General features: G+C 54.1%; 1 protein-coding gene and 1 long non-coding RNA gene across 2 annotated transcripts in view; one reads left to right on the top strand and one right to left on the bottom strand.

Moving 5' to 3' along the window:
- The window catches only part of tiam2a (TIAM Rac1 associated GEF 2a), a 45,253-nt gene extending 28,605 nt beyond the window's left edge, over positions 1-16,648 (top strand). The window contains 17 exon segments of the mRNA XM_057059413.1: positions 85-189; positions 274-352; positions 425-514; positions 600-818; positions 2,320-2,414; positions 9,861-10,079; positions 10,428-10,496; positions 11,470-11,595; positions 11,918-12,026; positions 13,083-13,262; positions 13,343-13,461; positions 13,740-13,848; positions 14,123-14,181; positions 14,267-14,369; positions 14,535-14,628; positions 14,930-15,075; positions 15,158-16,648. Coding sequence (XP_056915393.1) covers positions 85-189; positions 274-352; positions 425-514; positions 600-818; positions 2,320-2,414; positions 9,861-10,079; positions 10,428-10,496; positions 11,470-11,595; positions 11,918-12,026; positions 13,083-13,262; positions 13,343-13,461; positions 13,740-13,848; positions 14,123-14,181; positions 14,267-14,369; positions 14,535-14,628; positions 14,930-15,075; positions 15,158-15,837 — 2,601 coding nt within the window. The 3' untranslated portion in view covers positions 15,838-16,648.
- On the bottom strand, positions 9,751-11,959 carry LOC130540348 (uncharacterized). Its single transcript, XR_008954419.1, has 2 exons — positions 11,869-11,959; positions 9,751-10,230 (listed from the first exon to the last, which is right to left on the bottom strand). It is a non-coding gene; the product is annotated as an uncharacterized LOC130540348 (long non-coding RNA).
- Positions 16,649-16,744: the final 96 nt, after the last annotated feature.

Below are 16,744 nucleotides of genomic sequence, written 5' to 3'. Positions count from 1 at the left end.
GCTAAAGCGCTGGCGCATGAAAAGCGTCAGCTAATTTCTCGCGTGTCCAGGCTGCTGCATATTAAGGGGCTCTTGTGTAAACAGGTGAAGCAGCTGGAGCCGAGCCTGCACTGCCTCAGACTGCGCAGGGGCGGCGGAAAGGGCGCGGAGGTGCGATACGCCGCTCCCGCGGAGCCCCTCGGCGATGTGGTGAGGAGGGCGAGAACCGGCACACTGATACACGGCAGGTGGTTACGTTGGCTTTATTTAACGAGCGCCGGTTTCGCCCCGCAGGTCAGCGATCAGTTGGAGGTGGTCCCGGTTAGCGTGTTCACGCTGCGCATGAGCAAGCTGAGCGGCAGCGGAGACTTCGGTGAGTGTCACAGCTCACGTTTACCTCCTTAAAATGTTCCTTTTTTTAACGCGCCGGTCTCGTTTCCACCAGGCTTTGCCGTAACAGGACACATAGACGGCCAGAAAAACAGCAGGATTTGCGTCAATGAAGTTCTTCCAGACGGACTGGCGTTTAACGAAGGTGTCCGCTTCTCAACGGTCGCATCAAACGGATCCACGCCGCCGATATTCCCGCCAGACCTGCTGAAACCCGCTTGTTTGTGCAGGTCTGCGTCCCGGTGACGAGATCTTGGTGCTGAACGGCCGCAGCGTTTCGGGCCTGGACCTGACCCTGATCCAGACGCTGTTTTCCGAACAAACCCTGCACCTGACCCTGAGGCGGGACGGACCCCGGCCCCCCGCCGCGGCCTCTCAACACCCAGCCCCTCCCCTCGGACGGCAAAGGGAAGGTGGTGGCAAGCACCACCGAGCCAAGTCATCTTCAGGTGATTAAACCATGTGGAAAAACTCCAGGACGCCATTGGTGGTTGTTTTTCTCCCATAAAGAACAGAGACATGTGTCTCCCCACGTCTCCCACGTGGGCTTCAGGCTTATCAACGTTCAGTTGTACCCCCATTAGGATTCACGCTAACTCAGCTTTATGTGATGAGAAGATGAAGTGTCGCCTAAGCCACAAGTTAGCAGATGCACTTCCTGTCAAGCTCGCGGTCGCATCCTGACTTCCTCAAAGACGCTTTCCGCTTGTGTCTAAACTCAAAAGAGGCAGAAAAGGCTCCGGAGTTTACAGCTTCAACGCGTCCCGGAGGAGAGGAAAGGCCGCGAGGTTCCTGCGTTGGCGCAGAGCTCATTAACGTCGCGGACGTACACCCTTCTGTTGACACGCTTTAAGCACGCGGCGGACGTGAGGCGCTAGAGGTGAACAGCGAGGTCATCCGTGCCAGCTGATATCCTGCCGATAGCCAGTTTAGCCTCGTTCGCTCATCGCGACAGTGAAAGGTAGGCAGACCTGGGCGAAGGTCCTCGGATATAGGAAATCATTTCTAAAAGAAACAGCGTAGGAAGGGATTACACTGCCAATTACAGAATTACGTCCCTGTTGGGTCAAAAACGATCGTGTAAAGTCAGCACATGTATGCTATTTATCTATCCAGGAGGTAGCCACGTGTATATATTTTGTTCTGTATTATTTCAAATGTTCACATATATAACTGAATGGCATTCTAAAGAAAATCTTTAACAATTAAAGTAATTGGCTGCAGTTCCTGTCTCCGCCTCTAGAGGGCACCTGATCCCAACCCTGCAGACCAGAAGTCATGGAGGCAAACGCTCGCAGGGGCGAACCAATGTGTTCTCCATGACTGCTTACCTAGAAGGCAATCATCCGTCAGTGCCTAATTCAGCTGGATCCACGCGGATAAAGTGGGAGAAGCAGATTCAGATGACAAGATATCTTTTGTAAACCTCCTCGCTCTCATTTGGATGGCAATAATTGAGAAGTTCACGTCCGCGGGGGGTTTCTATTGTTGTCACACCGCTCTGCCGCCCAGGCTGCGTTCAGAATAAAACCTTTCTGCGCGTCAGCCGTTCGTTTGTCCTCCTTCAGACCTAAAATGCTGTAAAAAAACAGCCAAATCCTGTCGACGTTGCTGCTGAATATATGCTAGAATTCAGTTGAAGAGATCCCAAAGGCCTCGCTAAGAAATGTCAAGCATTTCTCAGTCCCATGGCTGTTTTTAGACCGAGATAGTTATGGTAATTTTTCATCTAACTGGCAGTTGCCTGTAATTTCATGTCGTCTGACTGCATTGTTTTGCAGCCAGTAGAAACGCGCTCGGCAACAGAAATCACTATAATAAAAGGCAGCGTTTGGCCGTTTGGGTGAAATCGCACGCAAACTGGCAGACCTCGGCCACTGCTCCCCCCCCCCCCACCCCGACAAACTCGCTGATTGACAGACGCCCCCTGTCCTGTCTCTCTTCCCCCAGATGTTTGCACCGCAGCTGGCGGCGAGGAGTCCAAGGACGTAGGACTGGAGGATGGTCGCTCCCACTTTACACACAGGCCTGTTCAGCACAGCAAGGTAGGACCTCTCTCTCCCTCTCTCTCTTTCGCACGCTCATTGCAGATGGGGGGTGAGGGAGGTGGGGGTGAGGGAGGTGGCAGCTGTCAGAAACCAGAGTGGCACCAAACGTTAGCATTACCATAATTAGGATAGTTCGTCATAGCCACAGGTATAAACACAGCTCGTTACTGTCACAAGGAGTAGGGATGTGTCACACACACACACACACACACACACACACACACACACACACACACACACGTACACACGTACGTAATCCTGTCATGTGCCTCTTCACTTTAACATGAATGTTTGTTAACATCCTGTAATTACATTGTTATAAGACAGATGCTCCTGTGCTATAAATAGCCTTTTGAAAGCAGAACCTTTTCCTCTAATGTGGGACGTGACTTCATGTCTATTTTCGCCTTGTCTGTTGTTGAATGTCCAGTCTGATATGTGAACCGACGCCATTAAACTGAGCGCGAGCAAGGCCCGTCGGGAATTCCGCTTCAGCGCTACGGTGATGGAATACAGTCACTCGTGTGTGTGTGTGTGTGTGTGTTTATGGATAATGAGTGTGTGGTCATCACAGAAGAGCCATGTGCTAATGATGCAGACACGGCTGGGAGGCGGCTGCGTGGGTGCGTTCATGCATGTTCGCCCCTTCTCTCTCATCGCTCGGCGACGCCTCTGCGGCCGTGAACCCTCAGCCTGATGGTCAGGAGGGCAAACGCATGTTTGACCCCGATTAATATGCACTGACGGGGAAAGGGAAGGGGCAGCTATGTTGTTTTGCCCGCTCCAATAACGATCACCTGATAATGAATCCGGGCTAAATATCCTGAAACCGTGGCTAATTGGCAAATCCGCCGCGGCTTTTTTATTCTAATTGCCTGTGTCATGTGATTGACCTGAGGTAGATGAGAAGGAACGACCCAGCCTCTTCCTCTCTCCGCTCTGACTTCCTGTGATACTCTTTGTTTGCCCGGCGACACGTGCCGGTCCAATTGCGCAGGGTTGGGGTTTGGGGGGGGGGGGCATCTGCAGTCTGTGTTCCACTCAAATGAGGACTCCAGCGAGTGAACATGTGCACGTTGGAGACACAGAAAGGGTAAAAATAAAAGGCGATGTTCTCGTTCGTCACGTGGGGTGTGAAGCCGCTGCGGCTGAATTCGTTTATTTTTTTGTTTTTTTTGTCGCCACCAAGGTCAGACTCTAATGATCACATGACCAGTTTGTTCTGTGAAGCAGGAAGTCAGCGTAGGGGTCCGTGCACGTACGCTCCGAGCTCTGAAAGTCGATGGAGATTGATGGAGGCGAAGGACTAATTTCAAGCCTTTTGTCCCGACTTGAGATCGGCCTCCCAGGAGTCGCTGCCTTTGATTAATTGGTTGGTTGCGTTCCATTTTGTGCTTATTACACACACACACACACACACACACACACAGATCACCAGGAAGAATTGTCTGTGTTGGTGATCATCGGGATCAACACCATCAATTCCAGCTGAGTTCATTAGCGATGCTCGGGACTGTCGGGGGCGTAGATGTGAGGGCGCCACACCGTCCGTGAGCTTAGCCAATCGATCCCGGTGCTGGTTGGAGGACGAGTCTCACCTTGGTTTGAGTTAAATTGACATTGACCGGCAGAATGGTGTGATTTAACACGGAGGAGAGCGCACGTACTGAACATCTGCATCTGTTTTGCTCGCGTTTAATCGTCTCACCACCAGTTTAGCACATGAAAGGCCCAACGGGGGGGGGGGGGTATATTCTGATGAAGTAGGAGGTTTATTGATTTAATGAGGATGTCATTCCTTTCTGTTAGTTGAACAAAAAAATAGCTGAAGCTCCCAAGTTGACTCTAAATGGAATACTTGCTTCCCTCCTGTCATGTTGCTCTAAAGCGATTATAAAGTCAGCGTCCTTTATGAAGCCCCTGAAACAGACTAATAAGCCTCTTTGTTTTGGTTTTTTTGTCCAGATTGGACGTTCCATTAAGAGCATTTAAACGGACTTAATGAAAAGATCTGACTTCTTCCGGATTTGTCTCAAAGGGGCCCTGTTGCAGCGTCCCATTCCACCCGTCCTCTTCTCTCCGTCCGACCACGATGTTTTTTAGCGCATTATAAATGCTGCTGATGGACCGAGGAGTTATTGGGCTTCAATTTTCCTCCCGTATCGACGTCCCGGGACTTCAAAAAGATGCCGAGTAGATGCCTGTGGACATTAGCTTGTGTCATCTTCAAACATGATTCCATTTGCTTGGAGCTACAACCTCCTCCTCCTCCTGTGTTACCCCGCTGATGTGTGTGTCTGTTGAATTTGGGGGATCATTTCTATGTGTGTGTGTGTGTGTGTGTTATGACTAAGCCCATCAGCCACCATCTGGCTGTGAGCGGGCCAATAATCCGGGCTTACTGCTGGCTGCACAGTTAATGCTAGCCCACTTTTGTCAGTCCACTTCCCTGTAAACAAGTTGAAGAGCTGGACTTTAGGACTTGGCGAGCAACCGGAACCTGATCCGAACACGGCGCTCACGATGGCGGCGTGATCAGCAGCGGGGGCGGCGATGGCCGTAGCCGTGACGATTGCAGCCCCGGCGGTCAGCGATGAAGACCCTCCGCCGTGCCTCTACCTCCCCACCTTAGTTGAGCTCCTTATGCGGGACCATCCTCCCTCCCGAGCCCTCTGCTCCTTCCTGGCCATGTTCTGGTTCTGGTCCGACTGGGAGGCCGAGGAGAAGGAGCTGCTCCTGGGAACGGTGCTGCTCGGTTTGCTGCGTTTTCTTAAAGATAAGATGGCCTGTCTGGTCCTGGACCTGCTCTCCTGCTTCTCCTGTCACAGAGGCGCCAAGGGAGACAAACAGCCGGTAACTATGAGCTTCTCCATTCTGGGTGGGCTTTGGGATGGAGCTGATAACCTTCTGGTTCTTCTGGAGCTCCGTTGGCGGCGTCATGGAGAGAGAGCGCTTTATCGTACCGTTCTCGTCCTTTCCGGGGTGGCTGTCGGCGACCTGCCAATTAGCTGCTTGTGTTAATGAGGAATTTTTGAGGACTTCTTTTACCCATCATGCATCACGTTTGCTGTTGTTGCTGCTCCCGCCGTGCCCCCCTGCAGATCCTGCTAATTTAAGTGTTGGCTGTAAGATTTACAGTCCCCTATAACAGCAGGTCAAAAGGTCACAGTATTACATTTTGCCCCCCCCCCCATTATTGCTAGCCATGATGTTATCACTGCAGAATGGGCTCTATTACACTGGCTCGCCTCTCGGCTGCGGGCTTTATGGGCGTGTTTTTGCTCTGGCGCGGTCACCCCCGGTGCCCAGCGGGTCCATAATCTGTGAGCGTTGCGTCGTCTCGGCACTCGGATGGTCGGGAGTTCAGGGTGCTGCGGTTCCCACTGAATCACTCAGGTTCCCGGTTGGGAAAATCGGTCCTGCCGTCCTTTCATAGACTTATTTTATTTCCTTTATTTTTGTCATCCAGCCATGTTTGTTGTTGGCAACAAGTATCCCCCCCCCCCCCCGTTGCTGGACTGAAAATAGTGAACGGTGCCGCATTACTTTGCTTTTGTACTGGCAACCAGGCCGGGAAGTGGATCTGAACTGCCGTAGGGAAATCAGGAGAATGGGCGCTTTAATCCGGAGCTGCCGTCTTTATTAGAACGCGCTCGCCTCTCAAGTTCCTGCAAGACTTGTTTGAATGATATTTGTTTAGGGGGAATAATAAAAGGCATAAAGGGGCTTGAGTGGGGCGGGCTGGGGCCATCTTCTCCCCCCTCCCCTCCTCCTCTTCACGCTGCTGATTTATGAGGACGCGTCTCCTTTTTATTGAGCTTTGAAAAGACGATGGCGTCGCGGCGCTGTAGCCAGCGGGCCCGCCTCTCGCTCTCGCCGCCACGGCGTCCTGTGGCAGGGTCGATGCGCTGAGGGACGGGTAAAGCCCGGCCCCAGGGACGCACGCGTGCTTCACCCCCCCCCCCCACTCCAGCTAAAATAAACATGTGCAGGGACGCGATCAGACGGGCGAGATGCAAAGTTTCATCTTCGGCCCGAGTGGTTCTTTCATCTCCAAATAACAACTTCACTGGAGACGGAGATGAAGGCGCTCCGGGTTTATTCCGTAGCCTCCCAGTCTGACGGAGCGGCGGTTGATGTCGGCAACCAGGAGGAGGAAAAGAGCTGGTTGTCAAACGTCCACGAGACCCGTGGCGACTGTTTCAGGGTGTCAGTCAAGAGAAAATTAGCCAAAATATTGACACATTCCTCGTATCGCTGTCGTTACTATGAAACAAGTCGTGTTCATCGCTGCCATGGTTGGCATTCCTGTCCATTAACCCCACCCCAGCGCCCCCCCGGGCCCCCACCGGCCTCAGCTTTTGAGTCAGCCATTCCTCACGCACCAGAACAGTCGTCATTGTGCCGCAGCTATTGAGGGATGCCCCCCCCCCCATCCATTCACCTCCCTGGATGATCACAGCGAGGTCACGCGCGTGTGGGAAGAAAGAGGAGGTGAGCGGACAGAGGGAAGCGGGATTGATGACAGGACGTGGAAGTAGAGGTCTAGAAAGTCCCGAGCTGATTGGAAGAGACGGGCGGGGTGTGTGTGTGTGTGTGTGTGTGTGTGTGTGTGTGGGGGGGGGGGGGGTAGGTGTGTCTGTGGTCAGGCCGCCTCGCTCTAATTGACGTGTAAAAACGAGCTGGCGGCGAGCACTTTCCCCCTCCGCCTGCGCTCGCTCAGCAGCGGGACAGAGGATCAATGATTGATTCCCATCAGAGCAGCCTGGGAGAAGCAGGTGCCCCCCCCCCCCGGAGCAAGGCTGGACCGTGGTGAATCAGAGGAGGACCGGGGGACTGCGGGATGAAGATGTGACGCAGATGAGCACTTTACGAGGGATGAGCCGGGTTTTTAGTCCCACTGACCTGGGGAAACCATGCCGACCAGCGGGGGGGGTGGGCGGAGGGGCTGCTCGCTGGTGAGGAGGACCCGGCGCCGGGCCACGGCGGCGTGGAGGCTGCTCTACAGACTGCTGTTCATGGTGAGCGGAGCGTGTGAAGCCGATCGCCTGGTGTCATGTTGGGTTTTTCAGAGGCCTCGTTAGGAGACGGCGGCGTTTCCAGGCATCGTCGCTCCCGGAGGAGTCGAGATAATTAAAGCGCTTTGGATTAACAGGCGGTCGCGCGCAGGTCGCCAAAGACCACCTCGGCGTTTAAGAGAAAAGAAAAAAAGCTGCAACTATAATCCAGAGCCGCCAGTCGCCACCGGCGGGAGCTGAAACGGAGCCGAGCGTCTTCCTCGCCGTCCTCTTCCTCCGTCCTATTGGCTGTGCTGGTGGGATTCATGAGAGGCAAGGGTCTTTTCTGAGTCACGGCGGAGTGTTGGCCCCTCCCACACTCACTCACACACACACACACACACACACACTGTCTCCCTTCCCTCTTTATTTCCTGCCTACCTCATCTCGTCATGCTCCACTGCAGGTGTTTTGCCACTTACTCCGAGGAAGCAGTCTGAGCTGAAGGCGACATTCCTTACCCACACCTCCCTGAGAGGCCAATGGCATCACCATTACCCCCCCCCCCCCCCACGCACTTGTGTGTTTGCGATGAAGATGAAGCTGGTATCTTTCCCCTCGAGTAGCGTCTCTGCTCACCCTGGAGAGCCCCCCCTCCAGGTCCCCCCCTGCTCCTCCAGGTCCCCCCCTGCTCCTCCATCCTCTGTGTGGTGGAGTCAGGTGTGTTTGCATCATCATTAATATTGTAATCCCATAATTGGAGCCGGGACGACGCCGCCGGACCAGCGTCTAATGTCGCTCCGCGGCATCGCAGCAGTCGTGCACGTGGCCGTTCGCAGGGTAGGTGTGTGTCCTGCAGGTAGGTGTGTGTCCTGCAGGGTTGGTGTGTGTCCTGCAGGTTGGTGTGTGTCCTGCAGGGTAGGTGTGTGTCCTGCAGGGTAGGTGTGTGTCTGCAGGGTTGGTGTGTGTCCTGCAGGGTAGGTGTGTGTCCTGCAGGGTGGTGTGTGTCCTGCAGGGTGGTGTGTGTCCTGCAGGGTAGGTGTGTGTCTGCAGGGTAGGTGTGTCCTGCAGGGTTGGTGTGTGTCCTGCAGGGTAGGTGTGTCCTGCAGGGTAGGTGTGTGTCTGCAGGGTAGGTGTGTGTGTCCTGCAGGGTTGGTGTGTGTCCTGCAGGGTTGGTGTGTGTCCTGCAGGGTAGGTGTGTGTCCTGCCGCGTCCAATGAGGACAGAGACGGGGTTCCGTTCAGCCCCCTCATAATTATCATCCCACATCCGAAGAGCTCCAGCGGAGAGCGCTGCCGTGGGTGGCGGAGCACTCCAAAGAGGCTTAGCCCAGATCCAGATCCAGAGGGGCCTTTTCCCTCCCGCTCGCTCTCTCAGGCTGTACGGAATTAGCAGGACGCTGGCTCTGGAGGGACCGCGCGATGACGAGCTAGCTGAGCTAGCTGAGCTACGAGGCTCATTAACGGGAGCCCGGGTCGTCGGCGGGCTCCCCGGGACCAAACGGGGAGCTAGACAGCACAGGTCTGAGTGCAGCGTGACTCAGACAGGTGAATCCTGCAGTGTTGAACTGCTTGGATGGTGTGTTGCCACGGTGATACACACACGCTAAAAGGTTGTAAATGTTGAACAGCTGTTGGTCTCACAGTTTGGTTCCCCTACGTTGTTGTGCAGTGAACCGAAAGCTGAATTTGCATCCCACAGTGCGCCTAGCATCCGCTAGCCTTAGCATGTCCACAACAACACAACGTAGCTTGGTGCAGCGTCCGAAACGCCACCTTTTAAGGTGTGAGTGTCAAATTGTAGCGTTCAGTCACAGCGTTGTAGCTTTCTTAGGTTGTAATAAATGCAGATTAAGGCTTGTCTTCATTCTTGCACACATCATACGTTATATTCACCTGCCACGGGTAAGATTCCACAGATTCCGATGTTTCATTTTCCCACCCGAGGCAGGGCGGAGTAACGCGGAGCGCCATTTTTACCCTCTGCAGCTCTTTACCCGGTTCCACCTCTTCAGGAAGCACAATCCCCCCTTTTTTTGTGTGAATGAGCCAAGGAGCAAAACGCACTCCTGCTAATACGTGACCACACGGGAGATTCTGACACGACAAATCGTGCGGAACCGATGTGACACAAAGCTGCATAAATGTCCGTTATGGATCTGGGAGAATGTGAATAATGTGCTGTAATGCTATCTGCTGGGATATCCAGTTAGGCTTTGATGCAAAGCCAATTAGCATAGAGTGCATAGCTAAATCTGTAGACTGCTCCCAGTACGCCACAGGGAATCGCTGGGCTCCACATCCAGGCCATGTACAGTAGAAGAGTAAACATTGGCGTTTTTTTCCAGCAGTGAATTTATTAGCGGAGAGAATCGAGGAAGGACGGAGGTAAACTCCCATCCAGCCGGCAGATGTTAAAGAAACCCCTCGTTTGTCTCTATCTGCAGAGCGTGGACACCGTGTGCACCCTGTACCAGTCCTTCCAGGAGGGGACGGGCCCGTCCACCGGGGGTTTGATGGACAGGACAAAGGACGCTGCGGGGAGGCAGGCGGGGGCCGCTGGAGAGACCTCCCTGCTCAGGCCGTGTCACAAGCACATGAGCGCCACTGAGCGGCTGCGCAAGGTCATCCAGGAGCTGGTGGACACCGAGAAGTCCTACGTGAAGGTCAGACCCCCTCTTTCCCCTATTTCCTGTCTCTCCGCCACCTCCTCGCAGTTGAATTTGACCTTTTCCCACCTCGCGGCTTCGCCGGTGTCCTCGGTGACGCTCGTCAGTTCTTCAGGCCCGCTGTCCCGTATCTGCGCCCCGATCTGGGCTGCACGGGGAGGGAGAGGGAGGCTCATAAATCAGTCTAATGAGAATATCCCTTCTGATACCACAGCATTAGAGGGGTGGGGGTGGGGGGGGGGCAGGTGGATGTGCTGCGTGACAGATTTAGTGAACAGTCAGGTTGTGGTCACTTATTGGTGTTTTATTCATCATCATTGTCCTATTTCTAATTTGTTTTTGCAGGATCTGAGCTGTTTGTTTGAGATCTACTTGAAACCTCTGCAGAATGAAACCTTCCTCACGCAGGACGAGGTGGGTGTCGGTGCGCCTGAAACACGATAAGGCTTGTCCCGGGAGTTGTCGTGGCGACGTGCGAATAGAATGTACTGTTTATTACCCACAGGCGACATTGATGAACTATTCTAGGCCATATCTGCCTCATTACTACTGCAGGACAAATTAGCATCCCCCTACTCTGACCTTGTAGCATCCTACTGGGACACGCCAATAAAAGGCTAGCTTGGGGGTAAACCCGCCCCCAGATCCACCTGCCACAGGATAGCTGCTCATTATGTTCTATTCTGCCGCAGCGTTTAAATTGCAAAACTGCACTTCTCTTTCAACCATAAGCAGATTCTCCTTGTTAGCTGCGGTGTGCTAGCGACCGTAGCATCACGGCGTCGTCTTGATTCATGCACACGACGCTAACACGGGATGTCTCTGCAGACGTGCGGTCGATAGGCCACTGAACTCCGAGGTGAATTAAAAGCCCATTATGGGGCAGTGAGACGCGTCCAGGCGCAGTTTAATGAAGGTACGCGAGAGATTCCTCACAGTGGCGGTGCAGTTCCGCACACCCGGTAAATCCTGATCTGGCTTATGTTTTCACCATGTAGCACTAGCTGCCTCAGCCGCATTAGCATTACTCTAGTTTATGACAGCGTAGCCAATGGAAAAGAACATAACGCAGCACAAAGAGCTAAAATTGAACTGAAAAGTTGCATCTAAAAACATTAGAGTCAGCAAACACAACTTGCATGTAAAATAAATAGCACGGAATGGGCGTCTAGTTCAGCTAGCTTGAGTCGCGCTGCTGCAGGGTGAAACACGGCGTGTTCTCTGCGCACGTTAGCAGGTGGAGTGGAGGTTTTTATAACCCTCCAGGGCTCCTGTCTGTTATGAATCAAAGCACCTTTTTTATTCATTCTCTGCTTCTTCCCGTCAGCTGTCATCCTTCTGCCATTCCGTGCTACTTTGTCTTTAACCTCTCCGCCCCCCCCTGCAGATGGAGAGCCTGTTCGGAAGCCTGCCGGAGATGCTGGACTTCCAGAGAGTCTTCCTGCAGACGCTGGAGGAGAGGATCGCCTCCTCGCCCGACTGCAGCACCTTGGAGACCCCCGCCCAGTTCAAGGTGCGTCACTTTTTTCCCCCATTGAGGCTGTTGGGTTGATAAATAATGAAGGCGGGCCTGACGTGTTAATGCACGGGGGGCGATCGATCGAGGCGGCGGGCCGCTGCCTGATCCCGAGCTGCTAAAATCCATCACTCACAGGACAGTTAGGTGAGAAGCAAATGACGAGAGCGTGTGTGTGTGGGGGGGTGGTGTCATCCAGAGGGGGCAGATCTGTCTGACCGTGACTTCGCATGTTTGCACTTTCTCGCCACCGTCTCTCTCTGCACGCACCTGCCGCTCCGTGAGGCACTCAGCCCCCCCCCTCTCTCTCTGTCCACAGAAGTTGCTGTTCTCTCTGGGGGGCTCCTTCCTCTACTACGCCGACCACTTCAAACTCTACAGCGGCTTCTGCGCCAACCACATCAAGGTTCAGAAGGTCCTGGAGAGAGGTACGACACCGCAACACAAAGGTTAGCTAGAGCAGCTCCGTTAGCAGCTCCGTTAGCAGCTCCGTTAGCCGCTCCGTTAGCTCCGTTCTTGCTCCGAAGTTATCGGAAGCGCGCCCTCCGTTCCCGGGAAATGAAGCCATTTATGAGAACAAACAGTCCCGCTAAAGAGGGCTGACTGGGGAGGTGATGATGGATCTCTGTACATTAGTGAGCGGCTAGCTTCTCCACCTTCCAGCTCCACCAGCTGCAGCTTCTCACCATCACGGTGGGGATTAAACGGAGGAACAAACAGGTTTATTTACGCAGACTTTGAACAACCTTGACAACGAACAGCAGACCGTGACAGCCTGAGCGCCTCAATAATTCCCCCTTTAAACGTGCGGCGTTCCGTCTTCCGCCGTGACGTGACGCCCAACGCAGAGAGGAATGTAAGAAGATTGCCTTCATGAAGGGGGGGGGGGGCTAATTGTTCCCCTGCGCTGCCTAAATCTGCCCCATTACTGGGATTGCGTGGGATGCTCCTTGAAGTAGGCGGTGGGGATTGATTTTTAATAGGATTAGGGTGGAAAAATGCTCCCAAAACGTCTCCGGAGGGTCAGAATCACCTGGAGGAGGATGACGTGCCGCCAAAGGGGGTTCGGGGGGTTCGTTCCTGTCCTCCAGGCGGAGCTTTAGCTCCTTGGCTGCGACTCGTTTCTACGTAACTGTACAGTACAGGTGTTGCCATGACACCCCCCCCACCCCACGGATTCACAGACGGGAGAAACCTGTGGGAGTTTGTCAACTTTAAGTAATTACACGCTCGTCACTGCCGTCTTCATTAGCCCCCCCCCCCCCAGGGTTGCCTGAGTTTCTCTGTTTATTTGCCGGCTCGTTAATTGCCTGCCGATTACTCGGGGAGGTGTGCATGCGGCTGCCTGTCTCTGGCTCGCGGAGCCATAATTAATACTTTAATGGCTCCCCTCCGAAGGGAAATGTCATCACCTTTACCCGAGAGCTGCGCGTGGACGCTATCTGCTCCGGTTCAGGACTGACGGGTCACCGTTTGTTTTCCAGCCAAGACCGATCAGGCCTTCAAGGAATTCCTGGATGCCAGGAACCCCACCAAGCAGCACTCCTCCACCCTGGAGTCCTACCTGATCAAACCGGTGCAGAGGGTGCTCAAGTACCCCCTGCTGCTCAGGGAGCTGGTCTCGCTCACCGACGCCGACAGCGAGGAGCACTACCACCTCACAGGTGAGCGAGGAGAACCCGCTCGGTACCAGTTCCCCCCCCCCCCCGCGCCCCCGCCCTCACCCACGTTCTGGTCTCCGCAGAGGCCCTGAAGGCCATGGAGAAGGTCGCCAGCCACATCAACGAGATGCAGAAGATCTACGAGGATTACGGCTCCGTCTTCGATCAGCTGGTCGCCGAGCAGATCGGCCACGACAGAGAGGTAAAGGGGGGGGTTCGACAGCGCCACCTGCTGCTGCCACATCCAAACGCAGCGCACGCGCCCCATTTTATAACCACCGAACGGGGAACTTGTGTAGCTGATGTTGTTTTCAGCACGTGGCCTCTGGGAGCTGAATACATTTACAGAGTGATGGAATATTTAGCCCAACGCACGTTCAAAGTGAATGCTAATCACCCCCGTCCGGGGTCACGTCAGCGCACGCTCGGCCTTTTCTCCGCCCCTCAGCTCTCTCCAACCATCTCCGTGTTTCTCCCAAGGTCACCGAGATCTCCATGGGAGAGTTTCTGGCGCATTCCACGGCGGTCTGGCTCAACCCGCATCCATCTTTGGGACGCGTCAGAAAGGATCCGGAAATGACCGTGTTCGGTGAGCGCTAGCTGCTTCTGGGAGACACGACCTCATCTCCTCACATTTCCAAAGGCAGACGTTAGCCGCGAGGCGCTAACGTTCAGTTATCACGTAGACGTGATGTTCGCTCGCTGAGAAGTTTAACATTTGTTAATTGTTCTCGTAATTGGAGCCAGTTTTCTCCTTCAGGGCTTCAAGGCGGCATCTAAAACATTTGCTTTCCTCCAGTCGGCGTCCTCCCGGGAGGCGCTCGCACGCCAAACTAAGACGCCGCTGTGTTTTCTCTCCCCAGTTTTCAAGAAAGCTGCGATATTGGTCTACAGGGAAAACAACAAGCTGAAGAAGAAGATGGTAAACGCAGCGCGCTGTTCTCACGTTCACAGCAGAAGTGGTGTCGTTGGCTTGAATTCCTGCCCCCCCCCCTCTCTCTTCCCAGACCAACGCCCGCTCGGCGCTCTCTCACGGTGACTCGGACCCCGTCAGGTTCCGCTGGCTCATCCCCTTCTCTGCCCTGCAGGTCAGATTAGGCAACACAGCAGGTGAGACGCCGTTATCCCCTGAGAACGTCTCAGAGAACATCGGCTAAATCTTTTTGTCCCTCAGTCTCCTTCATACACGGCGCCATTTTATTCAGCACCTGCTGCTGGCCCGCCCCCCCCCCCACCATGTTTTACAGCCTCTGTCGCTTCTTTGCTCTCTTTCAGGTACAGGAGCAGAAAGTAGCTGCATCTGGGAGCTGATTCACTCCAGGTCTGAAGTGGAAGGCAGACCGGAGACGGTCTTCCAGCTGTGTAGCAGGTCAGGGATTCAACTTTCAGGAGGAGGGGGGAGGGGGGGGTTCTGGGATGAGTAATGCTGGTATTTATTTATTTGCCAGAAACGGGACATTTATTTCAGGGATTGCGGTTTATTCTGGCCACGTACAGTAATATTACCGGTGGCTGGCGTGATGGCTGCGCCCACATTGGTCATTTCCACTATAACGCCTAATGAGCTGAATCACCCATTTCACCGGGGGGGGGCTCTAAAATGAGCCCTTATAATTAGCCGCGGGCCTCCTCCTCACGTTACTATGGCGCCTCTGCTTGTTCCTGTGCAGCGTGCCGGAGACCAAGGTCAAGATCGTCAAGGTCATCCGCTCCATCCTCAGGGAGAATGTGAGGAGGAATATGGGAACGCTGGAGAGGGGGTGTAAGGAGCGGCTGGCCCCCCTGCGCAGCACCCTGCCGTCTTCAGCTAAGCTAGGTGAGACCGCAGCGTTTCACCGTTCAACGCCAGACGTTCCTGTCCAGCGTCGGCGTAAACAAACCTCCACATGTGTATCCAGGTTCTTCCCGGGCTTCCTGGCTGTATAAGCAGCCACCGGCGGACCTCTCCGCCCACGCTGGGTATCCCAAGCTGGGCCCGGACTCGGATGAGGGCAGCCTGAGCAGCGGAACGTACAGTTTGTCCGGAGCGCCGCCGTCCTCCGCCTCCCCTGACCTGCACATCCTCCCCGTTCAAGAGAACTGGTCCGAGACTCCCGAGTCCACCTCGCAGGCCCGCTCCCCCTCTGCTGTGAAGGAGTCCGACATCCTAAGCGACGAGGACGACGACGGCTTCAGCGAGGGGGGGGTAAGGAGGGGGAGCGGAGACAGCGGAGACAGCAGTTCGCCCACGAGCGCCATCGAGGCTCAGTTCCTTCAGCTTCAGCTCTCGGAGGCCGCGGCGTCACGGGCGCCAGCTCCACGCGTCCAGCCCGAGGACATGGGGGACACTCCGGAGACGCAGCCCAAACTGCTGCGAGGACACTTCAGCGCCGTGAAGAGGAGCCAGGAGGCGCTCCTCAACACGAAGGCGCACAGCAGGTTGCTGGAGGCGGCCTCGCCGCCGGGGGCCGTGGACCTGAACGCGCTGCTGGAGAGAGAGTTCAGCGTCCAGAGTTTGACCTCTGTGGTAAACGAAGACTGTTTCTATGACCTAGCAGAGGGCGGCGCCCCCGACTCTGGACAAGTCGCCTCCTCTTAGGAGGATCGAGTCACAGGAAGGAATCTGGAGATCCCCTCAGCTCTCTGGCCTTCATCTCCTTCCAGCTCCTGCTCAGCGACAGCTTGCAGGCTTTGGCCTCCTCTCCGCAGGACCTCCGTCTGACCTTGATTTGTCCTTCTCAAAGTTAAGAGAGCGGTGAGTCGAGTCCTTCACCGCGCTGCTTCCCAGTCTGGTCAGATTTGTTCGAAGGTTCAGCCGTTAGACTTCTAAAGGAGCATGTTGGCCTTTTGCTGGACGTTCTGCACTAAAATACACTGTTTGCCTATAATAGTTGGAACATTTTTTTGAAATCTGTACAGTTTTTAAATGTAAATAAGGCGTTTTTTTATTTATTAGTAGGGTTGTTGTAAATCAGCTGTTTTTTAGTGAAAGCATTTGGTGAGAGATTCAGTCCATCAATCCAAAAAAATATTTTCTTCTGCTTCCTTATTTTGCAGTTTCCTCCTCCAAGATTTGTTTCTTTTAGATATTTAAAGGCTGCTTTATTGATTCAAACTGCGATTTTCTTCGTCCTGTATATAATCTTTTCCACGTGTGACTCTTTGACACTGTACAGGTCAGGAACAAGGCAGGAATTTTCCAGGAATTTTCCAGTATATGCAGTCACTATTTTTCTAATGTTTAGTTTGCCGTAGCTTTGAGGGGGGGCAGGAGGAATAATACAAACGGCGAACCACTGAGGCAGTTTTCTCAGCTTGAACCTGACCGTGCTTGTAACGCTAGCATACCAATGAATGTGAAAGGCCTATTCTTCTACATTTGTTTTCTAAATAAAACTCTTATCTGTGAACGATGCTTCAGCTCCACCTCCATGTTTTCAGCATCCTTCTGTTCGTGGTGACGGGCGAAGCGTCTCTGAAGGGTCCCTCAGCCAGAAAAGCCAGTT

Source organism: Takifugu flavidus, chromosome 16 (assembly GCF_003711565.1).
Source record: "Takifugu flavidus isolate HTHZ2018 chromosome 16, ASM371156v2, whole genome shotgun sequence".
In the NCBI taxonomy this organism is placed as follows: Eukaryota; Metazoa; Chordata; class Actinopteri; order Tetraodontiformes; family Tetraodontidae; genus Takifugu; species Takifugu flavidus.
The sequence above is the reverse complement of the archived record's forward strand: the minus strand, read 5'-3'. Positions and strand labels throughout refer to the sequence as shown.